The sequence below is a fragment of the Dryobates pubescens genome, chromosome 31 (assembly GCF_014839835.1).
Source record: "Dryobates pubescens isolate bDryPub1 chromosome 31, bDryPub1.pri, whole genome shotgun sequence".
Taxonomy (NCBI): domain Eukaryota; kingdom Metazoa; phylum Chordata; class Aves; order Piciformes; family Picidae; genus Dryobates; species Dryobates pubescens.
The window spans coordinates 9,457,456-9,484,391 of NC_071642.1; the positions used below are offsets into that span (position 1 = coordinate 9,457,456).

A 26,936-nucleotide genomic window follows, 5' to 3' on the forward strand; every position below is an offset into this window, starting at 1 on the left:
TGATGATGGATGGGTGCATTTGGTTCCTTTCACCAAGGTGAAGCCACCAGTGGCCATCACCAGCTGACCAGGTCACCATGGTGCTCCTGCTCAGGCAGCACTAATGGGGGTTAATTAGTCCCAGTGCTAATTGGTGGAGGCTAATGAGGGAGGGAGGTCGATGGCAAGGAGCTCAGAAAGGGCCTTCAGGGGTGGGTTTGGGGACACGAAGAACCTTGAGGTGCAGGACACCAAGGACATGGAACATGGAGGTGGCAGGGAGCAGGATGAGGACCTCAGGGGTGCAGGGGTCTGGGATCTGAGGACCTCTCCCACCTTGGCCAACCACTCTGAAGCGGGTGCCAGGCTCCCCCCAGTCACCTTGGCACCCATGGGTGCTGCCAGCCCCGGGGGAGATCCTGTGGCAGTAGGCAGCCATCACCCCATGAGACAGAGGTGATAGCCCCAGAAGGTGCCCTGTGCCAGGGTGCTGGGCACCCCTTCTGCCCCAAGGGCTGGCACCATGCCCAGAGCAGTGAGGACTTGGCACCAATGCTGCATTCACTAGGGCCTGGGCACAGGATGGGGGAGATGGTGACATGGGCACAGGGGTGGCATGGGCAAGATGTGGGCATGGGCAGAATGTGGGCACAGAGTTGATGGAGCACAGAGGTGGCACAGCATGGTGTGGTCATAAGCAGGATGGTGGTGAGGGCACAGAGGTGGCACAGAGATGAGGGTGGGGAGACAGTGTTGGCACAGGGGCATGGGAGAGGATTGGGATGGCACAGGAAGGGGATGGGCAAAGGCATGGGGATGAGGATGGCACAGAAATGGAGATGGCTGAGGATAAGAACAGAGCTGGCATGGGCTTGAGGGTGGCATAGGGGTGGGAATGACATGGGCAAAGGTATGGGGATGGCACAAATGAGGATGGCATGGAGGTGAGGATGGCAAAGGCACAGGGGTGGTGTGAGGCTGGCATGGGGATGTGAGTGATGTGGGCTGGGGATGGCACAGTCACAGGGCCAGCTGAGCAGGGTGCAGACAGCAGAGAGCTGGCACAAGCCTGGTGCTATCCTGTGCCAGGTGCTGGCCCTGTGGGCACCCTGGCAGAGAAGAACTGAAGAGGGCATCTCATGGCCCTGGGCAGGCCAGGGAGCAGGATGTGGTGAGCTCATCTGTGCCAGCCATGGGCAGCCCTTGCTGTCTGGCTCAGGTCTCTGTGCCCTGTCCCCTCTGAAACCTCATGGGTGGCACCAGGTCACCCTGGCACCACCATGGGGTCCTCTCCCCATGCTCCTCATCAGCTGCAGGTCTCCCCTGGGCCCACTGCAGCCATGGTGGTGTCCCCAGGCCATGTCCAACCCTCAAGCCACCCTGGTGTCCCTCTGGGCACCACTCAGCTGGGTGCCACCAGGGCATCCTTTGGCCACCAGGTCCTCCCCAGGGCTGCCCTCCAGCAGGTGGCTCTGGCCCCACACCAGGCAGAGTGTCTGGGGACAGTGGAGCTGAAGCCTCCAACCCACCCTGCCCAGGCTGAGGTTGAAGCAGTGGCTGGGGCTGAGGTGTTCCAGGGGGGCAATGGGTGCCCAGCAGAGGGCACCCAGATGGCTCAGGGGCTGTCCCAGCAGGGGGGTGGGCACCCAGCTGGACAGACAGACAGCTAGGGACAGAAGGAAACCCCAAATGATGGATGGACACCCCAGGAGGCAGACAGAAGGACAGACCCCAGCCCTCTGGATGGACAGCTGGAAGTTCAAATGCCCAACCCCACAGAGTGCTGAGGGACAGACAGCCAGGGACAGCCCAACGGACAGCCAGCCAGGGACACCCCCTGGATGGATGGACCAACAGCCACAGCTGGAGGGACAGCTGGTCCAGTGAAGAGGGACAGCCCAAGGAGCTGAGGGACCCCCAGGAGGAGAGAGGGACCCCCAGGACACATCATCCTGTGTCCCATACCGGGAGAGGAGGCTCTGGGAGGCAGGGGGAGAGGGTCAGGGGTGACAGAGCCACCTCCAGCCCCGACCCACCTGGCCCAGGTCCAGGGTGCAGCAGGCACCAAGGGCTGCAGCTGGCCCAGGCCAGGTCCTTCCAACCCAACAGGGATGATGAGCACCCAAGAAGGGTGCTGAGCACCCAGAGGTGATGCTGAGCAGATGCTAGAGGTGTTGAGCATCTAGCAAGGACCCCCAGCAACCAGCAGGGAGGCTGAGCACCCAGTGGAGGTGCTGAGGGCTCCCTAAGGTGCACAGCACCATCAAGGATGATGAGCACCCAGAGGTGCCCAGCACCCACCAGGGAGCCTGAGCAGCTGCTGGGGATGTCACAGGACCACAGAAACTCTCAGGGTGGAAGAGACCCTCAGGGTCACCAAGTCCAGCCCAGAACCCTGCTCTGCAAGGGTCACCCCCAAACCAGATCCCCAAGCACCACATCCAAACCACCTTAAACACAGCCAGGCCTGGGGACTCCACCAGCTCCCTGGGCAGCCTGTGCCCATCCCTGACCACTCTTTTCCTTACTGTCCAGTCCAAAGCTTCCCAGTGGCAGCTTGAGGCCATTCCCTCTTGTTCTGTCACTAATGACCTGAGCAGAGCCCAGCACCAACCTCTCCACAGCCTCCTCTCAGGTAGTTGTGGACAGCCATGAGGTCTGCCCTCAGCCTCCTCTGTTTCACTCTAACCATCCCCAGCTCCTTCAGTCTCTCCTCATCAGATTTCTTCTCCAGGCCCTTCCCAGCTTCCTTGCCCTGCCCTGGCTCCAGCACCTCCACATCTCTCTTGGACTGAGCTGCCCACAACTGGGCACAGCACTCCAGAGCTGAGTGCCAGGGGCCAATGCCCTCCCTGCTGCTGCTGGGCACAGCATTGCTGATCCCAGCCAGGAGGCCTTTGGCTTTCTTGGCCCCCTGGGCACTGCTGGATCCCATTCAGCTGCTTGTCCATCAGCACCCCCAGGTCCCTTCCTGCCAGCAGCTTCCAGCCACACTGCCCCAGGCCTGCAGCACTGCTTGGGGTGGCTGTGCCCCAGGTGCTGGCCCTGGCACTTGGCCTGGTTGAAGCTCCTCCTGTCAACGTTGGCCATGGATCCAACCTACCCAAGCCCCTCTGCAGAGCCTCCCTCTCCTGTGCAGATCAAGACTGACACCCAGCCTGGTGTCAGCTGTGAGCTTACTGCTGGCACTCTGTGCCTTCATCAAGGTCATCACTCAAGATGTGAAACAGAAGTGGTCCCAACACAGAGCCCTGAGGAGCACCACTTGTGCCTCCAGCTGGATTTAGCTCCACTGACCACCACTCTCTGGGCCCTCTGTATCCAGCAGAGCATTGCTCAGCCAAGCCAGCAGCAGCCTCTTTGGCCACAGAATTCTGGGGGAGCGGTGCCCAAGGCTTTTCCAAAGTCCAGGGACAGCATCCACAGCCTTTCCCTCATCCAGCAGTTGGCCAACCTGGCAGAGGAGATCAGGTCGGGCAGGCTGGAGCTGCCCTTCATAACCCCATGCTGACTGGGCCTGATCCCCTGCTTGTTCTCTCTGTGGTGCATAATGGCACTTGAGGTGCCCTGCTCCATGCCCTGCCCTGGCACCAAGCTCACAGTGCCAGCTCTGCAGGTTCCTGGGTCCTCCTTTCTTCCTTCTCTGGAGCTGGGAGTTACATTTGCTCCCCTCCAGTGCACTGGCAGCTCCCCAGGGAGCCAGGACTCCAGGGAAGTAATGGAAAGTGGCTTGGCCAGCAGTCTGCCAACTCCCTCAGCACCCTTGGGTGCATCCCATCCAGCCCTGCTGACCTCTGTGTGTCTAAGTGGTGTAGCAGTCACTGACCACTGCCTCACTGACTGCGGGGACCTCACTCTGATTCCCCTCCCTGCCTCCTGCTTCAGGAGGCATTGCTGGGTCCAGAGCTAAAGGCTGAGGCAAAGCAGGCACTGAGCACCTCAGCCTTCTCCTTGGTCACTGCTCCCTCTGCATCCAACCAGGAATGGAGATTCCCCCCAGGCCTCCTTTTGCTGCTGATGAATTGATGGAAACATTCTTTATTCTCCTCAGTGGCTGTAGCCAAGCTGAGCTCCAGCTGTGCTTTGCCTCTCCTGATTTTCTCCCTGCATAGCTTCACTACATCTTTGCAGCCCTCCTGAGAGCCCTGTCCCCTCTCCCAAAGGCCACACACTCTGCTTTTGCCTGGAGCTGCAGCCCGAGCTCCCTGCTCAGCCAGGTCAGACTTGTTTGTCAGCACACAGCTCCTGAGCTTCGAGACTTCCCTCCTGGACTGTCTGCAGCCCTCCTGGGCTGCTGTATCCTTCAGGGTGGCCTCCCAGGGGACTCTGGCACTCAGCCCCCTGAACAGGCCAAGGTTTGCCCTCTGGAAGCCCAAGGTGGCAGTTTTACCAATCCCTCTCCTTGGTTCCCCAGGGATAGAGAACTCAGCCAGCTCCTGAGCCTGCCCTGGGCAGTCTCCAACCTTTACTTCCCCCCAAGGTTTCCCCTGTTCACGAGAAGCAGGTCCAGGAGGGCACCTGCCCTGGGTGGGTTCCTCAGCAGCTGTGTCAGGAGGTTATCCTCCACACCCCCCAAGCACCTCCAGGAGTGTTCTTCCCCTGCTGTGTTGGATTCCCAGCAGACACCTGGGAAGCTGCAGTCCCCCAGGAGCTCAAGGGGCAGCGACTCTGAGACCTCTCTCAACTGCCTGTGAAACCTTCCCTCTCCCTCTTCACCCTGGCTGGGTGGTCTGGCACAGATTCCCAGGGCCGGCTCTGCCCCTGTCCCCCTTTAAACCCAGTTTAAAGCCTTCTCCCGGAGCTCAGCAGCTCCTGTGCTGGGATTGCTGTCCCCTGCTGGGACAGATGGACTCCGTCTGTCGCGGCAGCCCTGGTGCCAAGAAAACCTCCCCACGGCCAAAGCTCTGTCGGTGGCACCAAGCTCCGAGCCATGTGCTCAGGGATTCTCCTTCCATACCTCTTCCTGTCACCAGAGGGGTCCAGGAGAGCACCACCTGTGCTCCCGAGCCCGCAGGTCACCTCCCCAGAGCCCTGCAGCCTATTCTCATTGCTTTGGGAGCCTCCTCCCTCCCAACCTGCAGAGCCAGCAGTGGGCAATAGTCCGAAGGCTGCGCTGCGCTGGGGAGGCTCTTAGCAATGTCCTAACCTGTGCCCCAGGCAGGCAGCAGCCCTCCCTGTGGGCTGGATCAGGCCTGCAGACTCAGCTGCCCTGAGGGGGGATCCTCTGCTGCTGGCTTTCCTCCCTGCCTGCACTGCTCCCGAGCCGTGGGACAGGCTGACAGCCCCCGGGGAGCTGCTGCAGGGACATTCACCTCCATCCTCCTCCAGCCAGCAGCCCCACAGCTGCTGGGTGTGGGCAGCTGCCCGGCACCCAGAGGGGGTCCCACATGCCCAGGGGGTGGTGAGGGTGCTGAGAGCTCGGGTGGGTGCTGAAACCTCCCACCCCTGCCTGGAACCCCAATTTGCCAGGACCTCCCCCCCAACTGCTGGGGCTATCCCAACCTCCTGTCCCACTGCTCTTCTGGATGCCCTCCCCCCTCTCCCCCCCCTGCTGGGACCCCCCGACCTTGCTGGGACATCCACCCTCATGGGCTACCCCCTCCACCTGGACTTCCCCCCAGACCCCTACCCTACTGTGACCCCCACCTCCTTAGGGGTCCCTCTGCCCTCTGGGACACCCCCACACACACACTCCTCGGACCCTCTGCCCCCCCCTGAGCCCAGTACCTTACTGGACCACATCCCACCCTGGACTGGGTCTGCTGGGACCATCTCAGCCTCCAGGCACTGGGACCCAGCACGGCCCAGGGGGCCGGGGGCAGCCCCTAGGGTGGGGTTCCCACCCCTCTGCACTGCCAGGTGCTGGGGCAGGCCTGGGGGTGCTTGGGGGAGACTGCACGGGGGGCAGGGGGAGTATGCTGGGGTCTGGGCTGAGGGGCTGTGCCGGGCGGGGGGGAACTGTGCCGGGCGGGGGGGAACTGTGCCGGGCGGGGGGGAACTGTGCCGGGGAAGCCTTCCCGGGCCGGGAAGCGGAGCTGGAACCGGGAGGGAGTGGGGGCTCTCCTAGGGGGCTGCACGGATTGGGGGGGGGCGGAGCTGCAGTGAGCAAAGGCTCACTGGGAGGCACAAGGCTTTGCTGGGGGCACAAGGAGGGTGCCCCACGCCCACCCCCCCCACCCCCCCCCGACTTCTTCCTCCCAGCCGCAGCATTGCTGGGAGGTGATTCACAGCCGGGGGGGGGCACGCCTGTGACGAGCGCGGGCGGCCTCAGCCCCCCCGCCACGTGTCCGGCCGAGCCCGGGGAGCCTGCGGGGCCGGGGGCCGCGGGGGGCACCCTCCAGAACTGCCCCACGCAGAACTTCAGAGCACTGGGAACTGGGGGGGGCGGGGGGGGGGGGGGGACGGGGAAGGGGACGGGGGAGGGGGTGGCCCGCACCGGGTCCTGAGCCCCCTCCCCAGCAGCAGCAATGTGGGGGGAAGAGATCACATGTATGGACTGCATGTGCTGCAGCCTGCGTGCAGTGTCCCCTGTGCAGTGCATGTGGGGGGGTGGTTCCTGCGTGCTGTGCATCCAGTGCCATGTGAGCACTGTGAGGTGGCAGTGCCAGGCCACTGTGTGCAGTGTGTGTCTGTACCAGGCTGTGGTGAGTGTGCACAGGCTCTCTGTGCCCTCCAGGCCAGGGGCTAATGCAGTGCCAGTGCTGTTCCCCATCCAGCACTGATCCCTACACAGGGCCATTGTGGTGCTGGTCTTTGTGCAGTGCTGGTGCCCATGCTGTGCCAGTGCTAGTGCAGTGCTGCTCCCTGTGCAGTGTGAGTCTCTTGCAATCCACATACCACACAGTGCCAGTGCAGCACCAGTCCTCAACCAGTGTGGGGCCCTGTACAGCGTTAGTGCCCATACAGCGTGGGTCCCAAGCAGTGCCAGTGCAGTGACGGCTCTATGCAGTGCTGATCCTTTGCAGTGGCAGTGCCAGTGCAGTGCCAGTGCACTCCTGGTGCCACCTTGGTTCAGTACAGTGCCAGTGCTGGTGCAGTGGTGCCATGGTTCCCGATTCTGTGCAGTGTCAGAGGCAGTGCCCACGCAGTGCTGAACCTATCTCTGTGCCAGTGAGCAGTGGCAGTCCCCATGCAGTCCTGTGCAGTGCCAGTCCCAGTCCCATGCAGTGCCAGTGCCAATTCCGTACAGCACCATCCTGGGTGCAGTGGCAGCCTCTGTGCACTCCTGTCCGGTGCCAGTCCGGGTGCACTGCCAGCCCCTATTGCCAGTCCCCATGCAGCGCCGTGCAGTGCCAGACCCGTGCCGCGCCGGTCCCGGTGACGGTCCCACTCCGCGCCGCCGCCGCTCGGTGCCGCCCCCGCCCCCTGCATCCGCCCCCCGCGCTCCCGCCTGGGCTCTCCGGGACTCTGCGGGGCCGTTCGAGGCCGCAGAGCGGACGCGGCGATGGCGCTGCCGGGGCCGCCCCGCTCCTGCCTCCTGCTGACGGCCGCGCTGCTGCCGCTGCTGCCCCTCGGGGCTGCCCCGGGCCCCGCCGCGCCGCCCGCGATCAGCGACGCCGAGATCGAGGAGTTCCTGCGGGGCTTCCTCGGGCCCGGGGGGCGAGGCGACGGCGACGAGGATGGGGACGGCACCGACCTGGGCTTCGGCACCGACCTGGGCGCTGCCATTGATCTGGGCATCGGCACCGGCACCGACCTGGGCGCCGGCACCGGTCAGCGAACGGCATCGGCGCCACGAGTTGGAGCTGCCCCGGCAGCGGGCACCGGAGGGGATCCCGCGGGGCTGTGGGGCTGGGGGGGCAGAGGGACACGGGGCAGGGTTTGGGGGACAGTGGGTGTGGGGCAAGGCTGGGGAGGCAGGGGGAGGGGGTACAGAGCGGGGGGTGGGGAGTGGGTGCAAAGCGGGGGGTGGGGGGGTGGGCAGTGGGGTTTGGAGCACAGCTTGCGGGATGGGGGAGGTAGGGACAGGGTTTAGGGGGCAGCGGGGTTGGGGACCCCCCCCAGGCCGCCCTTGGCCACCCTGCTTCTTGCCCCCTCCCCCCAGGCTCCTCGGGGCCGGTGATGGAGCCTGGGAAACCCAAGAAGGAGAAGAAGGAAAAACTTCCAAAACCTACCAAGAAACCCAAGGAGAGAGCCCGCGGCTCCAAGAAGGACAAGGACAGGGACAAGGACAGGGACAGGGACAAGGGCAAGGACAAGGGCAAGGGCAAGGACAAGCCCCCCAAGAAACCCAAGGAGAAACCCCCAAAAGGCTCCGAGAAGCCCCAAAAAGGCTCCAAAAAGGCCAAGGAGAAGCCACCCAAAGCCTCCAAAAAGCCTTCTGGCAAGAAGCCACCGCAGCCATCCCCCAGCGCCCCCCCGGAGTCCCCCCGGGGCAAGGACACCGAGGGGACATCCCCCGAGCAGCATCTGCCCTATGAGGAGGAGAAGGATGGAGGTGGCTGGGATGGAGGTGCCCGAGGTGAGTCGGGGGGGGGGGACAGTGTTGGGGGTCGTCACACCAGGGGTGTCACCCCGTGTCCCGCCCGGTCCCTGGGGGCCCTCTGTGGCTTTGCTCCCCGTGGGGGTCCCCTGTGTCTCCCACAGCCTTCCTGCCCCGCGGGGGCCGCTGGGCAGTGGTGGCACTGCCAGCTCCTCACTCATTCTCCCGCTGCACAGAGGAGCTGGAAAAGTCCCCAAGTGAGCCCTGGCGCCCGGGCGAGGACTGGCACCCTGAGCCCAAGCCTGGTGAGTGCCCTGCACCCAGGGCCACCTCCCTGTTCCCTGATGCCACTTCCCTGCAACTCCCTGCACCCCAAGGCCATCTCTCTGTCCCCAAGTGCCGCTTCCTTGGGCCCTCTTGTCACCTCCCTGCCCCTCGCTGCCGTCTCCCCGCACCCCAGAGCCCTCTTTGGGTGCCCGTGTCACGCCTCTGCATCTTTGGGGCCATCTCCCTCTTCCCAGGGCACACTGCCCTGCATCCCAGGGCCACCTCCCTGTACCCAAATGCCACCTCCCTGCTCCCCAGCGCCCCCTCCCCACACGTGGCACGTCCCCTGCGCCCCTTCCCCACGTGTCCCCTCCCGGCAGAGGTCCCCGAGGAGCCGGAGGCCCCCACTCTGGACTACAACGAGCAGCTGGAACGGGAGGACTACGAGGACTGTACGGTGCCAGGGCGCGGGTGGGGGCACTGCCGGGGTCCCTTGGCCTGCAGGCAGGGGGTGTTCCCTCCACCCGGCACCCCCAAGCTTCTGTCACCCTTTTGTGTCCCCAGTCGACTACGTCCGGCGGCAGCAGAAGCCCCGAAAGCCGCCGAGCCGGAGACCGGAGAGAGTCTGGCCCCGGCCCGAGGAGCCACGTCAGTGGGGGAGGGGACAGAGCGGGGGCTGGCACCACTCGCAGGGCTGGGGAGGGGCAGTCCCCAGCCTTGGGAACTAAGGGGAGCAGCATCTGGGGGCTGCCCAGACCCTGGGTGGTCAGGGGGACAGCAAAGAGGCATGGGGGGTGGGGACCCCAGGGGGCTTGGGCACCCTGCAGGGTCTTGGGGATCCCTGGGGGTACAGAAGGGTCCTGTGGAGACATGGGGACCCCACAGGGGCACAGGGGACTCCACCAGGACATGGGGATCACGCAGGGGACCCCACAGGGATGTAGGGCACCCTGCAGGGACATGGGGATCCTATAGGAGTACAAGGGACCCCACAGGGACTTAGGGGACACGGGCACCCCATAGGGGCACAGTAGAAGTGTGGGGATCCCCACAGGGACATGGGGATCCCATTAAGGGCAGGCTGACTCTGTGGGGACACGGGGGGGCCCACAGGGACACGAGGACCCCCTCATCCCCACCATGGCCTCTTTCACGCTCCCCAGCAAAGCGGGAGGAGCCCCCAGCCCCACCCCAGCCACCCTCTCTGCCCTTCCCTGTGACTGAAGGGGACTACGAGGAGGGCTTCGAGCTGCCTGACTACGACGACCGTGAGTGACAAACCAGGGGGCACCAGGGCACCCCGGGACCCCCACCCCTGGGGGGCTCTGCCTGGCCCCACAGTCACAGATTCCCTCTGCTAGGCTCTGCCAGTGGCCTGCACCCCTGTACCCCCTCTTTGCCCTCTGCCCCCCACTACCTGAAGGGGTGGCCCAGGCTCTCCTTTTGCCCCCCACAGTGGGGTACCCCCTGCGCCCCCCCCCAAAGGCCAGGAAACACCCAGACAAAGGAGAGGAGATGGAGACAGACGAGGAGAAACTGAAACCTGGTGAGAGGGGGGTGGCACATCCCTGGGGGGGATGGCACATCCCTGGGGGGTGGCACATCCCTGGGGGGGTGGCACATCCCTGGGGGGGTTGGCACACCCTCAGGCTGAGTGGCACAGCCACATAGTGGGCAGTATGTCCTCAAGGTGGGTGGCAGATCCCAGGGGTTGGTTGGTTGGTGGCACATCCTCAGCATGGGTGGCACATCCATGGGATGTATGGCACGTCCCCAGGTGGCACATCTGTGGGCAGGTGGCACAGCCACGTGGTGAGTGGTATGTCCTCCAGGGTGGGTAGCACACCCCAAGGGTGTCAGGCTGAGTGGCACAACCCTGTGGTGGGCAGCAGGTCCCTGGGGTGGGTGGCACATCCATAGGGGGTGTGGCATGTCCCTGGGGTGGGTGGCACATCCATAGGGCAGGTGGCATGTCCCTGGAGTGGGTGGCACATCCATAGGGCAGGTGGCATGTCCCTGGGGTGGGTGGCACATCCATAGGGCAGGTGGCATGTCCCTGGGGTGGGTGGCATGACCCCAACAGCCTCTCTCCTCCCCAGGGAAGCCCAAGAAAGATGGCAGCAGCAAGGAGGAGGAGGAGGACCCCTGGGAAGAGGAGAAGGGCCAGGACCGCAAAAGTGAGTGGCAGCTCCCGGTCCCGGTCCCCTCAGCCCTGCCCCTGCCCCCTCCGTCCTGCCCTCAGCCCACCCCCACCCCCACCCCCACCCCCACCCCCGTGTCCCTTTCCCAGGAAAACACAAGAAACCAGGGGGGAAGAAGCCAGGGACAGACGAAGAGGAATGGACCCCCCCGGAGAAGATAAGTGAGTGCCCCCATTCCAGGGTGGCAGTGGGCACCCCGCTGCAGTCTGGGGGTATGCCCACCACCTGCGCCCCCTTCCCCCCCCGTCCCCAGGCTGTCCCCCCCTCGGCCTGGAGTCGCACCGCGTCGAGGACGACCAGCTGCTGGCCTCCTCCATGCTGCGCCACGGGCTGGGCGCCCAGCGCGGCCGCCTCAACATGCAGGTGAGGCTCATCCGCCCACCCCGCGCCCACCACCCGTGCCAGGGGACGCCCCTCCGGCCCCAGCCCACGTCCCTCCCGCTGCCGTCCCCGCCGCAGGCTGGCACCAACGAGGAGGATTTCTTCGACGGGGCGTGGTGCGCGGAGGACGACGGCAGCCGAGCGCAGTGGCTGGAGGTGGACAGCAGGCGCAGCACCAAGTTCAGCGGCGTCGTCACCCAGGGCCGCGACTCGCAGATCCAGTAACGGCCGGGGGCGGCCGGGGGCGGCCGGGAGGGGACAGCCGCGGGGAGAAGTTCGGGGGCCCGCCCCGCCCCAACCTGTCCCCTTCGCTCCCGCAGTGAGGACTTCGTCACCAGCTTCTACGTTGGCTTCAGCAACGACAGCCAGACCTGGGTGATGTACAGCAACGGCTACGAGGAGATGGTAGGGGAGGCGCGGGCGGCCGCTGGGGGGGCAGCAGGGACTCCCAGGCCCCGGTGACCTCTCCCCCCCGCCCTCGGCAGAAGTTCTACGGCAACGTGGACAAGGACACGCCGGTTCTGACCGAGTTCCCCGAGCCGGTGGTGGCTCGGTACATCCGCATCTACCCGCTGACCTGGAACGGCAGCCTCTGCATGCGCCTGGAGGTGCTGGGCTGCCCCCTCTCGGGTAAGGGCACCCCGGGACAGCGCCCGGAGCAGGCTGGGGGTGCTGGGGGGGGTGGCACCTCCCCAGCGCCCACTCCCTGTGCCCTCTGCAGCCGTCAGCAGCTACTACACCCAGCAGAACGAAGTGACCTCCAGTGACAACCTGGACTTCCGCCACCACAGCTACAAGGACATGAGGCAGGTGAGCAGCTCCCCGGGCCGGGGCGCTCTGTGCTGAGGGGGCACTCCCGGGGGGGGTTGGCATCCCGGTGGGGGTGGCTCAGGCCCCCACACCCTGCCTCCCTCAGCTGATGAAGGTGGTGAACGAGGAGTGCCCCAGCATCAGCCGCATCTACAGCCTGGGCAGGAGCTCCCGGGGGCTGAAGATCTACGCCATGGAGATCTCGGACAACCCTGGGGAGCACGAGCCAGGTGAGGGGGCAGGGGGCCGGCACCCCGCCGCAGGCAGCGCTCCGGGCAGCAGGGTGACCTCCGCCCACCCCCTGCCCACCCCCCCCAGGGGAGCCGGAGTTCCGCTACACGGCAGGGCTGCACGGCAACGAGGCGCTGGGCAGGGAGCTGCTGCTGCTGCTGATGCAGTTCCTGTGCAAGGAGTACAGCGACGGCAATCCCCGCGTCAGGAGCCTGGTGGCAGAGACCCGAATCCACCTGGTGCCAGCCCTCAACCCCGACGGCTACGAGCTGGCACGAGAGGCGGTGAGCATGGCAGAGCCAGGCGGGCATGGCAGGGGGGGAGTGGGTGGTGAGGGAGGGCAGTGGGACAGGGTGGTGGAGGAGGAGGGGACCGTGGGGCAGCTACAGCTGGCTTGTGCCCAGCAGGGCTTGGGGGGTAGTGAAATGTCCGTGTGTTATGGAAAGCAGGAGGAGAAACTTCTTGGTGTGAGGGTGCTGGAGGCCTGGAGCAGGCTGCCCAGAGAGGTTGTGGAGTCTCCTTGGGTGGAGAGCATCCAATCTCCCCCTGGCCAAGCTGGGCTGTGGGAAGAGTCCCTGCCCATGGCAGAGGGGTGGAACTGGATGAGCTGTAAGGTCACTTCTAACTCAAACCATTCTAGCATCCTATGGCAGGGTGCTGGGACAGGGCAGCAGGGCACGGGGACAGCAGGGCACGGGGACGAGACAGCAAGGAGGTGGATGGGGCAGGACAGAGCAGGGGTGGTGGAGGATAGGATGAGATGCAGGACACTGAGACACTTCCCTCAGGCTCACTGCTGCCCTGGGCTGCCCACAGGGCTCGGAGCTGGGCAACTGGGCACTGGGCCACTGGACCGAGGAGGGCTATGACCTGTTTGAGAACTTCCCCGACCTGGCCTCGGCGCTGTGGGCAGCGGAGGAGCGGAAGCTGGTGCCACACAAGTTCCCCAACCACCACATCCCCATCCCGGAGCACTACCTGGCGGAGGATGCCACAGTGAGCCACAGCCCTGGGGCATGGCAGCAGGGGGGGTGCCAGGGAGGGGGTGGCTCATGGCACCGTGTCCCCCTTGCAGGTGGCAGTGGAGACCCGAGCCATCATGGCATGGATGGACAAGAACCCCTTCGTGCTGGGAGCCAACCTGCAGGGTGGGGAGAAGTTGGTGTCCTACCCCTTTGACACTGCCCACCCCGTCAAGGAGGTGCCAGCAGGCAGCCCGGATGACTATGAGGACAGCCCCGAGCTGCAGGAGACCCCTGACCATGCCATCTTCCGCTGGCTCGCCATCTCCTACGCCTCTGCCCACCTCACCATGACGGAGACCTTCCGCGGGGGCTGCCACACACAGGACATGACCAATGGCATGGGCATTGTGCAGGGAGCCAAGTGGCACCCCCGGGCTGGCAGTAAGTCGTGTGGGCTGGGGGTTGCCCAGCCCTTGCTGCCACAGGTGAAGGTGCCAGGGTGGGTGCTGGGTGCTTTTGTTTCCAGGCATGAACGACTTCAGCTACCTGCACACCAACTGCCTGGAGCTCTCCATCTACCTGGGCTGTGACAAGTTCCCCCACGAGAGTGAGCTGCAGCAGGAGTGGGAGAACAACAAGGAGGCTCTGCTCACCTTCATGGAGCAGGTGGGTGCCGGGCCCCGCTGGGCATGGGCACCAGTGCCCGCTCTGCCTGCCCCACACTACCCCTCTCACCCTTTTCCCATACCCAGGTTCATCGGGGCATCAAGGGCCTGGTTACAGACCAGCAGGGAGAGCCCATTGCCAACGCCACCATCGTGGTGGGGGGCATCAACCACCACGTCCTGACAGGTAGGAGGGTGCAGGTCAGAGGCACAGCGCCGGGTGGCACAGCGCCGGGTGGCACAGGGCCGGGTGGCACAGGGCCGGGTGGCACAGGGCCGGGTGGCACAGGGCCACCTCCTCCTCACGCCCTGCTCCCCGCAGGCAGCGCCGGGGACTACTGGCGCATCCTGAACCCGGGCGAGTACCGCGTGTGGGCGCGGGCCGAGGGCTTCAACCCCAGCGTCAAGACCTGCACCGTGCTCTACGACATCGGAGCCACGCAGTGCAACTTCGTCCTGTCCCGCTCCAACTGGAAGCGCATCCTGGAGATCATGGCCCTCAACCGGCAGCGGCCCCTGGGCGCCCGGCAGCGCCTGCGCCAGCGCCTGCGGCTGCAGCGCCTGCGGCGCCGCAGCACCACCCCCGCGCCCACCACCGCCGCCCCCGCGCCCTCTACCGCTCTGCCCTTCGGCAGCACCACTGCCTACGTGCCCTGGAGCCAGGAGCCACCCACGGCGGGCACCTGGGAGATGGAGGTGGAGACGGAGGTGGTGACGGAGCTGGTGACAGAGACGGAGGCCTGGGAGGTGGGCACGGGGCCAGCGCAGCCTCTCACCACGGCAGAGAGCTACACAGTCAACTTTGGGGACTAGGACGTGCTCAGCACCACCAGCTGGGTGGGCACAGCCCCTTTGGCCTCACCTGCCGACAGGCCCTGGCACACCTCCTGGAGCACCCGGCCCTGGGTGGGCTTCAGCCCCTCCCAGCCGTGCCCTGCCAGTGCTGGCCCCGAGGGCTGGCTGGCTGCAGAGTGTCACCCTTCCAGGGCAGGAAAGGACACACTGCCCTGCCCCTTGGCCTGGAAACGGAGGGGGGCAAAGCAGGACCCGGCCCTCACCCCACAGGCAAGGAGCAGCAGGGGTGGTGCCACTCTCCAGGGCAGGCCCCAGGCGGAGGCTGGCATGATCCCTCTGTGCCCTCCACACAGGTTTTTGTTACACAAATAAATCGTTATATTGGTACCAGCAGCTCCATGGCAGCACTCTTGGGGGGCACCCTCTGGGGTGCCAGGGCGTTGTCAAGTCCGTGCCCTGCCCGCTCAGTCAGTGCCCAAGCTCCATGTCCCCAGTGTCCTCCTCGGCCCCGAAGCCAGAGAAGCTGATGGGCTGGCAGCTGAGGTCACGCAGGTTGACGAGGCAGGCAGTCTGCGTGGCACTGAAGGCTGGCACTGTCACCAGCAGCACCTTCTGCCCGTCCTCCCCTGCAACGACAAGGTGGGCATCAGGCACAGAAGGCCCCAGGGGGCATCCCTGGGCCCGGGTGGGGTGCTGAGCGTCTCACCTTCCAGCAGCTTGGACTGGAAGCTGGGAGCGTTGCCGCAGAAGTAGACATGGGGGCAGTGGGTGAGGATGAAGGGGTCGGACTGGTAGAAGGGGTAGCAGCCTGGGGGGACATGGAAATGAGCAGAGGAACTGCACCCAGCCCACCTGGGGGGGGTCCAACACCCCCCCAGCCTTGGCAGCCCCCCAGCCCTCACCCTACCCAGGGTATCTGGGGCTGTGGGGCAGATGTGTCCTGCCAGCAGCGTCCACTCCAGGATCTCCAGGTAGTCCTCCATGCTACTGTACTTGAAGATGTCGCTGACGTTCTGGCCTGAGGTCCCCAAAAACCTAGGAAGGAGAGGGGTGGAGGCTTTACCTGCTGTGCTCCCATGCCAGCAGCAGATGGCAAAGAGCTGGTGCCACAGCAGGCTGCCATCCAATGCTTTAGGTTGGAAGAGACCTTCCAAGGTCATCCCTGCAGCCAGCAACCAGAGCAGGTTGCTCAGAGCCCCAAACTACCTGACCTGGGATGGTACCAGCCATGGGGCAGCTCCCACCTCTCTGGGCACTCTGGGCCAGGCTCTCACCACCCTCAGTGTCACCACCCTCTCTCTTCTCTCCAGTCTCAGTCTCTCTTACTGAGACCAAACCATCCCCCCTCGGCCTGTCCCAACAGGCCCTGCTCTGAACTCTGTCCCCAGCTTTCCATTCAGCCCTCAAAGCACTGCAAGGCCACCAGAAGGTCTCCTGGAGCCTTCTCCAGGTTGGCCAACCCCAACCCTCTCAGTCTGGCCTCAGCAGAGAGCTTCCAGCCCTTGGATGATGTCTGTGTCCCATGCCCAGGCTCAGCTCTTCCTGTCCCCTCCAGCTGGGCACAAACCCTGCAGCTCTCCAGCCCTGAAGCTCTGAAGTCTGTCCCCAGGTTTCTCCTCAGCCTCTCTCTTACCTGACCCCCTCCACGGTGGCCTGGTAGGGGTTGGTGACCAGCTGCAGCGTAGAGTAGGCACGGGAGAGGGGCAGCATGCAGTGGTGCAGGGGCTGCTGCGGCAGGGTGTAGTTGGTGGGGTCAAATTCTCCGGGCATCACGTCCACGGGCACCGAGCTCTGCGGGCACAGCAGGCCTTACCGGGAGGCCAGACCACTGCCAGGGGGGCTCAGAGCAAAGCCCCAGCAGGCTCTGCCTGCTTCCCCAGTCTAGCTCCCACCACTCCTCTGTAGGAAGCCCCAGGTGGCTTCACCACAGATGCCAGGACAGGGCTCCGAAGCGGGCACTGCACTGCCTCCCCTCCTCCCTGCACTCCTGCCTGGCACCGGCTGCAGCGCTGCCGGAGGCTGGGGCTGGCCTAGAGCACTTTGCCAGCCCAGACGCCCCAGCTGCTGGCACCTCCCCCAGAAGGTACTACCCAAAGCTCTGGCCAACTCCATCCTGCTCCAAACACTCACACAAAGCTGCAGCAGGATCTCATCCAGCATCTTCACAGCCTCCACGCTCGCTGCCTGCGTCTTCTTGGTCAGGTACTTGGCCTGAGCCAGCGAACAGATGGTGAAAGAACAACTCTATGCCAGCCCCAGCCCCAGCCCAGCCCCTCCACGCCTGCCCCAGCCCCAGCCCAGCCCCTCCAGGCCCGCCCCAGCCCCTCCACGCCCCAGCCCCAGCCCCTCCACGCCCCAGCCCCAGCCCCTCCATGCCCCAGCCCCAGCCCCTCCAGTCCAGCCCCAGTCCCTCCCCGCCCACCCCAGCCCCTGCCCAGCCCCTCCACGCCTGCCCCAGCCCCTCCACGCCCCAGCCCCTCCAGGCCCACCCCCCTGGGACTCCCCGTGCCAGGCTGGGGCTGCAGCCCCCTGCCCCCTACCTTGTTGAGGGTGTCCCTGCTCTGGGTGTTTTGGCTCAGCAGGTTCCCTGCCAGGATGACGCGGGAGATGCGAGCAGCACAGCTCTGCTGGCCCTCGGCACCCAGCTGCCCGGTGACCACATCCACCAGCAGCTGGGTGCCCAGCAGGGACTCCCCACTCCCACTGCCCAGCCCCAGTCCTGACACCAGCAGCACAAACCTGGGGGAAGAGGTTGGGGCAGCACTGGCATCACCAAGGGCAACAGGATGGGGTTCAAGGGCTGGGGCCTGCCTTTGGATCACAGCAACCCCAGGAAGGCTCCAGGCTGGGGGCAGAGCGGCTGCTAAGTGCCCAGCAGGAAAGGCCCTGGGGGTGCTGGGTGCCAGCAGCTGGAGAGGAGCCAGGGAGTGCCCAGCTGGGCAAGGAGGGCAGCAGCAGCCTGGCCTGGAGCAGCAGTGCTGTGGGCAGCAGGAGCAGGGCAGGGACTGTGCCCCTGGGCTGGGCACTGGGGAGGCCACAGCTGGGATCCTGGGCTCAGGGTTGGGCTCTGACTGCCAGAAGGACTTGGAGGGCTGGAGCAGGGTCAGAGAAGGGCAACAGAGCTGGGGAAGGGTCTGGAGAACAAGGCTGGGGAGGAGCAGCTGAGGGAGCTGGGGGGGTGGAGGCTGGAGCAGAGGAGGCTGAGGGAGAGCTCATTGCTCTCTGCAGCTCCTGAGAGGAGGCTGGAGCCAGGTGGGGGTTGGGCTCTGCTCCCTAGGAACAAGTGATGGGAGGAGAGGAAATGGCCTCAGGCTTTGTCAGAGGAGATTTAGGTTGGACAATTTCTTCCTGGAAAGGTTTGTCCAGGCCTGTCCCAGGCTGGCCAGGGCAGTGGTGCAGTCCCCATCCCTGGAGGGGTTTCAGAGCTGCCCAGATGTGGTGCTGCAGGCCCTGGTTGGTGGTGCCCTGGCAGTGCTGGGTTCAGGGCTGGACTGGCTGAGCCTAAAGATCTTTCCCAACCTAAACAATTCCATGTTTCTCTAATCCCTGCCCTCACCACGATGCTCACAGCAAGGAGCTTAAGGAGCCAGGAGTGAGGGGCACAAAGCCCTGTCCACCATCACTGTGTTGGCACAAGGCCCCCAGGGCTCAGGGATGTGGCAGGGCACAGGTTGGCAGCCCCACTGGGACTCACTGGTCTGAGCTGGGCCCTTCCCAGGGCAGCTGCTGGGGCAGGTCAGCAAAGCAGTGATCCTCCACCAGGAACTTGCCATTGTCCTGCTCGGAGCCGTACACAGCAAAGATGGTCCCTAGGGCACAGAGTGGGCAGTCAGCCCCCAGCTGGCACTGCCAACAGGTGGCTGCCACCATCCTTCCCTACCTGTCACCAGCCTCTGCACCTCCACAGTTCCTTCCAGCTTGGTCCTCTGCAGTTCATCCTCCAGGATCAGCTCATCAGAGGGGTGGATGTACTTGGGCAGGGGTGGCTGAGGCACCAGGTTGTGCTGGGGAGGGGCACAGGAGAGAGCAGGCTGAGACAAATGTAGCCATGGGCCCTTCCCCCCTCCAGACAAACCCTGCTCATACAAACAAGAGCCTGGCTGTGACTCACCAAAGCCACTGGCACAGGCCCCAGCAGCTCAAGCCAGGGGTGGCTCTTGGAGCTGTCACCAGGCTGATTCCACTGAAGCCCTGAGCCTGTGGCTCCCTGGCCAAGCTCTGCTCTGCAGTGCCCACCCTGCTCCTGACAGCTGGGTGAGGAGTAGGCTCCAGGCTCTAAACTTCCCAACATGCCCCCCCCCCCAGGCCAGCTGGCACTGGGCACCACACAGGGGTGGTGAAGCTTCCCTGAAGGCCTCCCTCAGCCTCCTCTCCTGCAGCAGGGAAGGGGAGGTTCGGTCTGGCAACCCCACTGGCACTAAACCCTCTCAGGGCAAGAAAAGCAGCACCAAGCTGTGGGATGGCACTGAGCGTGGTGGCAGCTAGGGAGAAGGCACAGAGGAGACAACAGAGAGTCCCAGCCCTGGCACAGCTCCCACTGGCTCAGCCGGTGGGAAGGCAGTCAAGGTCCCGACCCCAGCTGGCACAAAGCCTCCAGAGCTGTGCTAAGAAGGTGCCCCCAGGGGGGACTGTCCCCAGCCTTACCTCCTCGCTGATCTCCTGCAGGATGGAGGGCTGCAGCTGCATGGCCTTGAAGAGGGTCCCCACCACACAGCACTTCTCCCCCGCACGCAGCTCACAGAGCTTCCTGATGGCCACCTCGGGCCCTGCGGAGACACAGGGGGGCTGCCGGGGAGGGCCCCACGGGCCTGGCCGGGGAGGTCTGCGAGCAGGGAGGGGGTGGGGAACACACTGAGCCCTCTCCCTTCCCCTGGCCAAAGTGAGTGATGGAATGAAGGAAGCTTTTTGGTTGGAAGAGACCTTTCAGATCATCCAGTCCAACCCTGAACCCAGCACTGCCAACCCTCAGCACCACAGCTCTGGAACCCCTCCAGGGCTGGGGACTGCACCACTGCCCTGGGCAGCCTGGGACAGGCCTGGACAAACCTAGCCAGGAAGAAATTGTTCCTCATGTCCTCCTCTGCTCCAGCTCCCTCAGCTGCTCCTCCCCAGCCCTGCTCTCCAGACCCTTCCCCAGCTCTGTTGCCCTTCTCTGGCCCTGCTCCAGCCCTCCAAGTCCTTCTGGCAGTCAGAGCCCAACCCTGAGCCCAGGATCCCAGCTGTGGCCTCCCCAGTGCCCAGCCCAGGGGCACAGTCCCTGCCCTGCTCCTGCTGCCCACAGCACTGCTGCTCCAGGCCAGGCTGCTGCTGCCCTCCTTGCCCAGCTGGGCACTCCCTGGCTCCTCTCCAGCTGCTGGCACCCAGCACCCCCAGGGCCTTTCCTGCTGGGCACTTTGCAGCCACTCTGCCCCCAGCCTGGAGCCTTCCTGGGGTTGCTGTGATGCATGGGCAGGATCCAGCCCTTGGCCTTGTTGAGCCTCATCCTCTTGGTCTCAGCCATGGCTCCAGCCTGGCCAGGACCCTCTGCAGAGCCTCCAAGGCTGCAGCAGATCAATTCCTGCCCAGCCTGGCGCCTGCACAGGCACTGGGCTGCAGCAGCAGTCTCCACGTGCAGGCCAGATGGGGCCAGCAGAGCAGATCAGAGCCAGCCCTGCCTGCAGGCATTTCCTCTGCGTGTGGGGGAAGCAGCTGGGTCACAGCAGGGGCTGGGGGACCCACAGCACCCAGCCACCACCCAGCACACGGTCCTGAGCTCCCACTGGGCACACAGGGCCAGGTCTGCCCAGGAAGGGAGGGTGCACAGGTCCTGGAGTGTCCTGTTGGGTCCAAGGGGCTGTCCCTGCTTCCCGTCCAGGAGACAACACAAACGTCCCACTTGGATCTGGCAGGCAAAGCACATTGTCCACCTCCACCCTGTGCAGCCCCTGCCTGGGATCCCTGATGGAAGTTGGGCATTTGGGAAGGTCTTGGAATGCTGACAGCTGTTGGGGAGTGGCACAAAGAGATCCTTTGGCTTCAGCCAGGGATCTACAGGGGGGGTTGGCTGGAGGAGACCTTAAAGCTCACTGAGTTCAACCCTGAGCCCAGCACTGCCCCAGCACCACCACCCCATGGCCCTCAGCACCACAGTTCCAGTGCTTTGGAACCCCTCCAGGGCTGGGGACTGCACCACTGCCCTGGGCAGCCTGGGCCAGACCTGGACAACCCTTTCCAGGAGGAAATTGTTCCTCATGGCCAACCTAAACCTCCTGTGCAGCAGTTTCAGGCCTTTCCCTCTTGTCTTGTTGTTTGTGCTCACCTCACTGCATCCTCCCCTCAGGAGCTGTAGAGAGCAATGAGGTCTCCCCTCAGCCTCCTCTGCTCCAGGCTGAACACCCCCAGCGCCCTCAGCTGCTCCTTACCAGACCCACAGTTGAGGTGAGAGTCCTACCCACGCCCCAGGAGGTGCAACCCCAGCACTGCACTCAGCCAGCAAAAGGTGCAGCTTCTTCCCCACAAGCTGAGCCCCAAACTTCTCACCATGAAGGACCCAGAGACACTTAAGCCCCCCCTGTACATGCTGCAGGACCTTCCCTTCCTGGTTTGACACAGCCACTGAAACCCTCCCACCCATCCTGAGCCCCGAGGTGTGGGCAGGGGGCTGGCTGGCACAGTGAGTGCTGCTGGGCTCCTCTCCCAGAGCAGCCCTGCCACAGCCACCACCCAGCTGTGGGGTGGGCACTGGGCTGCCATTTCCACCCCCCTGCACACCCTCCCATGACTGCTGAACGTGACCCTTTGCAGTGGGACACAGCCACCACAGGCTCAGCAGGGCCAGAGCAGGGCTTATCAGCTCCAGGAATGACAACAAGCTCCAGAAGGAGGCTCCAGCCCAGCCTCAGCCTCTTATTCTTGGCTCTAACCCTGAAGTGCCGAGTCTGGGGGGGTTGTGCTTTGCAGATGTTGCCTGCAAGCTCTTCCCCCCCTTCGCCAGGCAACCCCGAGAGCTCATCCCACGGCACGACGCTGAGACGTGAGCCCACAAAGCCGAGGGCAGCCGGGCAAGGGCCGGCAGCGGCCGCGGCACAGCGCCGGGGCCGGGCCGAGCTCCGCCCCGGGCTCCGCGGCGCCGGGGAGGGAAACAAAAACAGCCGGCGGGGCCCGAGGCTTCCCAAGAAGGGCAGAGCCGAAAGCCTGGCCGGCCAGGCATGGGAAGCATCGGAGCTGAGGCTTCCCCGGGCTCGGAGCACCGCGCCCAGGCCGGGCAGGGAAGCAGCGGGGGGAGCTGCAGCACAGGGACCCCATCCCCACACCGCCCCGGGCTGGGGGAGGAAGTGCCCCCCCAGCACCTCACTTCCTGGCCAAGGCTCCCTCGACAAAAGCTGCGGTAAACTCCTGACCACGGTGGAAACTCTGATCGGGCCTGGGGAGCACAAATGCCACCCCCACGCCTCCCTGCCCGGGGTGAGAAACGCTGGGGCAACATCAGGGGCAGCAGCTGTGCCCCAAAACCCACCCGTGGGTGGTGTGAGCCCCTCGTGGAATCACTGAGTCACTTTGAGTCTTCTGGAAAAGACCTTTGAGAGCATCCAGTCCAACCATGACCTAACTCTGCCAAGGCTAGGGCTGCCCCATGGCCCTCAGCACCACATCTGGGCAGCTCTGAAACCCCTCCAGGGCTGGGGACTGCACCACTGCCCTGGGCAGCCTGGGACAGTGCTGAGAACCCTTCCAGTAAAGAAGTTTCTCCTAATGTCCAACCTGAACCTCCCCTGACACAGCCTGAGGCCATTTCCTCTCCTCCCATCACTTGTTCCTAGGGAGCAGAGCCCAACCCCCACCTGGCTCCAGCCTCCTCTCAGGAGCTGCAGAGAGCAATGAGCTCTCCCTCAGCCTCCTCTGCTCCAGCCTCAGCCCCCCCAGCTGCCTCAGCTGCTCCTCCCCAGCCCTGCTCTCCAGACCCTTCCCCAGCTCTGTTGCCCTTCTCTGGCCCTGCTCCAGCCCTCCAAGTCCTTCTGGCAGTCAGAGCCCAACCCTGAGCCCAGGATTCCAGCTGTGGCCTCCCCAGTGCCCAGCCCAGGGGCACAGTCCCTGCCCTGCTCCTGCTGCCCACAGCACTGCTGCTCCAGGCCAGGCTGTTGCTGCCCTCCTTGCCCAGCTGGGCACTCCCTGGCTCCTCTCCAGCTGCTGGCACCCAGCACCCCCAGGGCCTTTCCTGCTGGGCACTTTGCAGCCACTCTGCCCCCAGCCTGGAGCCTTCCTGGGGTGGTTGTTGTGACCCAAGGGCAGGCCCCAGCCCTTGAACCCCATCCCATTGCCCCACCAGCACCCCAGGTCCCTCTCCTCTTCTCTGCTCTCCACCAGCTCACTCCACAACCTCTACTGGTCCCTGGGGTCACTATTCCCCAGGTGCAGGACTCCACCCTTGTCCTTGCTGGGCTTCATTCCACCTCTCCCTGCCCAGCTCTCCAGCACACCCAGGTCTGGCACAGCCCGAGGCGGTGTCACCGCTCCTGCCAGCTCAGTGCCGCCTTGCTGCCGGCGCCCTCTGCGCCCTCCCCGGGCCGTGTGCCAGCTGCGCCCTCCCGGCCCCCGCGGGCCCCGCTCACCCCACTTGCGGCGCGCCCGCTGCTGCAGCAGGGGCCGCATCTGCGCCAGGCGCGCGGCGTAGACGTGGGCGTACTGCCGGCCGAAGCTGCGCGCGCCCAGCCGGAAGGGCTGCGAGCAGTCGGCGTAGGCCGCCGCCGGCACCCGGCTGAAGGTGCAGGCCTGGCTGGAGGGGGGCCCCAGCAGGCCCCGGGCCGTGGGGGGAGCCTCTGCCGAGAACATGGCGAATGCCAGGCTGGGAGACGCAGGGCTGGGCGCCCGGCGGGGGGCTGGAAAAGAAAAGGACAAGAAACAGGCAAAGGAAGGATGCTGCTTGGGGAGGCCCTCAAGCTCAGCACCCCCACTGTGAACCCCCCCTTACAATCAGCACCAACCCCCCCCCCAACTGATTCCCTCCCCCTCCCCAAAATGCAAACCAGCTCCAGGTCTATCCCCACCTCGTTTCCCTCCTTTCCAACCCCAGGCCACTCTCCAGCTGCCAGGACACCCCCAGACCCTGTGAATGGGAAGCAGCCCCCATGCCCAAACTGACCCCCCCCCAAAATGCAAACCAGCCCCGGGTCTATCCTCCCACCCCCAACCACCTCACCTCCCCACCTCGTTTCCCTCCTTTCCAACCCTCAAGCTGCCAGGAAGATCCCCCAGACACCCTTCCCCAAACCCACAGCCCAGCAGCAGCTCCCCCCAGATACACCCTGGCCACAGGACTGCTCTGGGACACCCCCCCTCCAACTGCACCCTGCACAGCACCCTGCCACCAGGACCCCCCAGGCACTAAGAACCCCTCTCCCCCTGGCGCCAGATCCCCCCCGAGGCTAAGCTTACAAAATGCTCTGACCCAAGACCACCCCCAGACTCTAAACACAATCCCTAGCACAGGGATCCCCCCCCCAGCCACAGGGAATCCCCTCCCCCCCCAACCAGCTCCTAGCACCAGGACCCCTCATAGCAGCCCCCCCAGCTCCTTCCCACCCCTGCCCCAAACCCGGCTCCCTCAGGACACCCCCTGGCACAGAGACCCCACCTCGGGCTAGCAGGACCTCTCCAAAAACACCTTCTGGCACCAGGGACCCCCAAGAACATCACCGCCCCTAAACACCACGGCCCAGGGCACCCCGAGCCCCTCCCCCCCAACAGCAGGACTCAGCAGCGACCTCCCCCCAGCATCCACCCCCCCAGGAGCAACTCCCGAGCCAAGAGCCCTCCCCAGGCCACCCCTGGTAGAGCCCCACGCACAGAGACCCGCTCAGGGCATCAGGGCCACCCCAAAACACCCTGGACCAAGACCCCCCCAGGCAGCAGGACCCTTTAGGGACCCCTCAACCCTTCCCAGCCCCTACCCCCGACCCAGGGCTCCCTTCGGACCCACCGAGAAGGCCAAAGACCCCCGGGAGCCCCAACGGCTCCTGGCCCTCAGTCCCTCAGAGCCCCCCCGGCGGCAGGTCACGGACGGGGACAGGGCTGGGCGGGGGGGGGAGGGAGCGCCGGCAGCGCGGAGGGGCTGGGGGAAGGGGAGAGGAAAAGGCGCGAAAGCCGCAGCGGCGCGCGCCGGAAGTGACGACAGGGGCGGGGCGCGCGGCGACCACCGGGGGAGGGGCGAGGGCGTGGGCGTGGCGCCGGGCCCGGGCCCGGGGGCCGCAGCGGGTCCGGGGTCCTCCGCGGCGCCGCAGAGCTCGCACGGGGCCGGTGCCACCCTGGGGCAAGAGCCTGTCCTGTCCCCTCCAGCCGGAGCAGGCTGCCCCGCGCCGCAGCAAGGCTGACCTTGGAGTGCCTGCAGGGAGGGGACCTCCAGCGCAGCCGCCCTGGGCAGCCTGCCCCAGCCCCTCCCCAGCCTCACTCAACGATTTCTGCCTCATCTCCAGGCTCAGTCTCCCCTTTCCCAGCTCACAGCAATTGTCCCTCAGCCTGGCACGCCCAGCCCTTGTCCAAAGTCCCTCCCCAGCTCTCCTGGAGCCCTTCAGGTACTGGAAGGTTGCTCTGAGGTCTCCCTGGAGCCTTCTCCTCTCCAGGCTGAACAGCCCCAACCCTCCCAGCCTGGCCCCACAGGGGAGGTTCTCCAGCCCTCTGAACATCTTGGTGGCCTCCTCTGGACATCATGTCCAGGTCTCTCTTGTGCTGGGGTCCCATATCTGGACACAGCCCTGCAAGTGAGGAGTAGGATCCCCTCTCTCCATCTCTGGCAATGGGCACTGGCAGCCCGGAAGGCCTATTGCTGGCTCCTGTCCAGCTTCTCCCCCACCCCTGGTGTCCTTGTGTCTCCTGAACCCCCAATCCTTGCCCCCACCCCTGCTGCAGAGGTGTTCCCCTCCTGCTTCACCCTGACCCCAGCTGTGCCCTGTCTCCCAGCTGACCTTCAGCACGGCACTGACCCCTAGGACCCATGGAGCCTGGGAAGGGCAAGGGACATCGGGACTGACTCCTGGAGCCCATGAGGAGCCAGTCCCACCCCCACCTCCCACCCCACACTTCGAGGTCTTGTGGCTGTCCCTCGTGGGGTACCCACACACAGCTCCAAACAGGCTGAGGGCTTTGTGCCATCAGCACACCCAGCTCCTGTGTCCTGGGACTTGCAGGGGCTCAGGGTAATTCGGGGGGGGCTTAGGCAGGGGCCCCACTGCCTCGGGGCGGAGGTGTGAGGGAGGAAGGGGTTTGGCCAGCAGCTCTCTCTCCATTTTAAGAGTTTTTGGGTTTCTGTGGCTCTGAGTGGTGCAGCTTTCCCCACAGCCTGCTCCCCAGGCTATAAAAGCCAGCAGGGTGGGATGTGCTGCCTGCCACCCGCTGCTGTCACCTTCTGCTGTCACCCTTTGCAGGGGGCTGGTCATGGCTGCTGCCGTCCTCTTGGTGCTGTTGGCAGTGGGAGGTAATGGGGATCCTTCCTGCCCCGTGTCTGGGGGAGCTGGGAGCGGGTATCGTCAGGACAGGCAGCCCTGGGTTGAAGGGAACACATGGGGGTGACATGGGGACAGGGAGGATGGCAGCCTGAGGGGCAAGGTGTTTGTGGATGGGGGGCACAGGGTCTGCGTGGGGGCCTGGGGATGGCAGGGCTGGAGTCTGCGTGGGGATGGGCACCCTGGGGCAGGGGGCAGGGGGGAGACAACAGGGGGTATGGGGGGGGGGGCAGGGTGTGTGTGTGTGGACCTGGGGACGATGGGGACAGGGTTGGTGTGGGGACAGGCACATAGGGCTGGCAGGGACAGAGTCCATGTGGGGACCTTAAAATAGTTGAGGTCTTCATGGGCACAGGCACCCAGGGATGGGGACCAGGCAGGAGGGGTGGCAGGGACAAGGTCTGTGTGGGGTCCTGGGGCTGGTGGGGACAGCAGGACATGGGGCCAGGCAGGAGGGGTGGCAGGGCAGCAGGGATGGGGCTGTGAAGGGTTGAGCACCCAGGGCTGGCAGGGACAGGATGTGTGTGGGGACAGTCTGGGCACCTCTGGGGCACACAGGGAGCTCAGTGCCAGGCTGTGTTCGCTGTCCCTGTCCCCACTCAGTGGTGCAGGCTGTGGACCTCAAGCCCTGCCAGGGCGACCTTGCAACGTGGTGCCAGGACATGGCCATGGCCAGGAGGTGTCACAGGGAGCAGGAGTGCCATGAGCTCTGGGACAGCCTGGCCAAGGTGAGCAGCAGCCATGGG

At 65.2% G+C, this 26,936-nt stretch overlaps 2 protein-coding genes across 2 annotated transcripts; one reads left to right on the top strand and one right to left on the bottom strand.

Annotated features, from left to right (window-relative positions):
* Nucleotides 1-7,363: 7,363 nt before the first annotated feature.
* On the top strand, nt 7,364-15,091 carry AEBP1 (AE binding protein 1). The gene is made up of 21 exons (XM_054175068.1): nt 7,364-7,691; nt 8,024-8,440; nt 8,638-8,706; nt 9,049-9,120; nt 9,233-9,316; nt 9,832-9,936; nt 10,125-10,214; nt 10,768-10,845; nt 10,959-11,030; nt 11,123-11,232; nt 11,329-11,471; nt 11,571-11,655; nt 11,736-11,880; nt 11,972-12,060; nt 12,167-12,290; nt 12,379-12,575; nt 13,108-13,287; nt 13,367-13,697; nt 13,783-13,922; nt 14,009-14,108; nt 14,244-15,091. The coding sequence occupies exons 1-21, from the start codon at nt 7,424-7,426 to the stop codon at nt 14,732-14,734; spliced, it is 3,390 nt and encodes a 1,129-aa protein (XP_054031043.1). The 5' UTR covers nt 7,364-7,423; the 3' UTR covers nt 14,735-15,091.
* A 42-nt stretch (nt 15,092-15,133) lies between these two features.
* Nucleotides 15,134-23,530, bottom strand: POLD2 (DNA polymerase delta 2, accessory subunit). The gene is made up of 10 exons (XM_054175059.1): nt 23,305-23,530; nt 19,361-19,482; nt 18,597-18,720; nt 18,411-18,525; nt 17,257-17,455; nt 16,847-16,927; nt 16,350-16,507; nt 15,624-15,751; nt 15,423-15,524; nt 15,134-15,342 (listed from the first exon to the last, which is right to left on the bottom strand). The coding sequence occupies exons 1-10, from the start codon at nt 23,522-23,524 to the stop codon at nt 15,185-15,187; spliced, it is 1,407 nt and encodes a 468-aa protein (XP_054031034.1). The 5' UTR covers nt 23,525-23,530; the 3' UTR covers nt 15,134-15,184.
* Nucleotides 23,531-26,936: the final 3,406 nt, after the last annotated feature.

Bases quoted from the DNA above. Each gene is read 5' to 3' on its own strand.
- AEBP1 (XM_054175068.1), top strand. From the start codon at position 7,424: ATGGCGCTGCCGGGGCCGCCCCGCTCCTGCCTCCTGCTGACGGCCGCG. The intron at 9,317-9,831 runs GTCAGTGGGGGA...CACGCTCCCCAG, and splicing joins GCCCCGGCCCGAGGAGCCAC to CAAAGCGGGAGGAGCCCCCA. The intron at 13,923-14,008 runs GTGGGTGCCGGG...TCCCATACCCAG, and splicing joins TGCTCACCTTCATGGAGCAG to GTTCATCGGGGCATCAAGGG.
- POLD2 (XM_054175059.1), bottom strand. From the start codon at position 23,524: ATGTTCTCGGCAGAGGCTCCCCCCACGGCCCGGGGCCTGCTGGGGCCC. The intron at 18,721-19,360 runs GTAAGGCTGGGG...GCCCCTCCCCAG, and splicing joins TGCAGGAGATCAGCGAGGAG to CACAACCTGGTGCCTCAGCC. The intron at 15,752-16,349 runs GTAAGAGAGAGG...TCTCCTTCCTAG, and splicing joins GCCACCGTGGAGGGGGTCAG to GTTTTTGGGGACCTCAGGCC.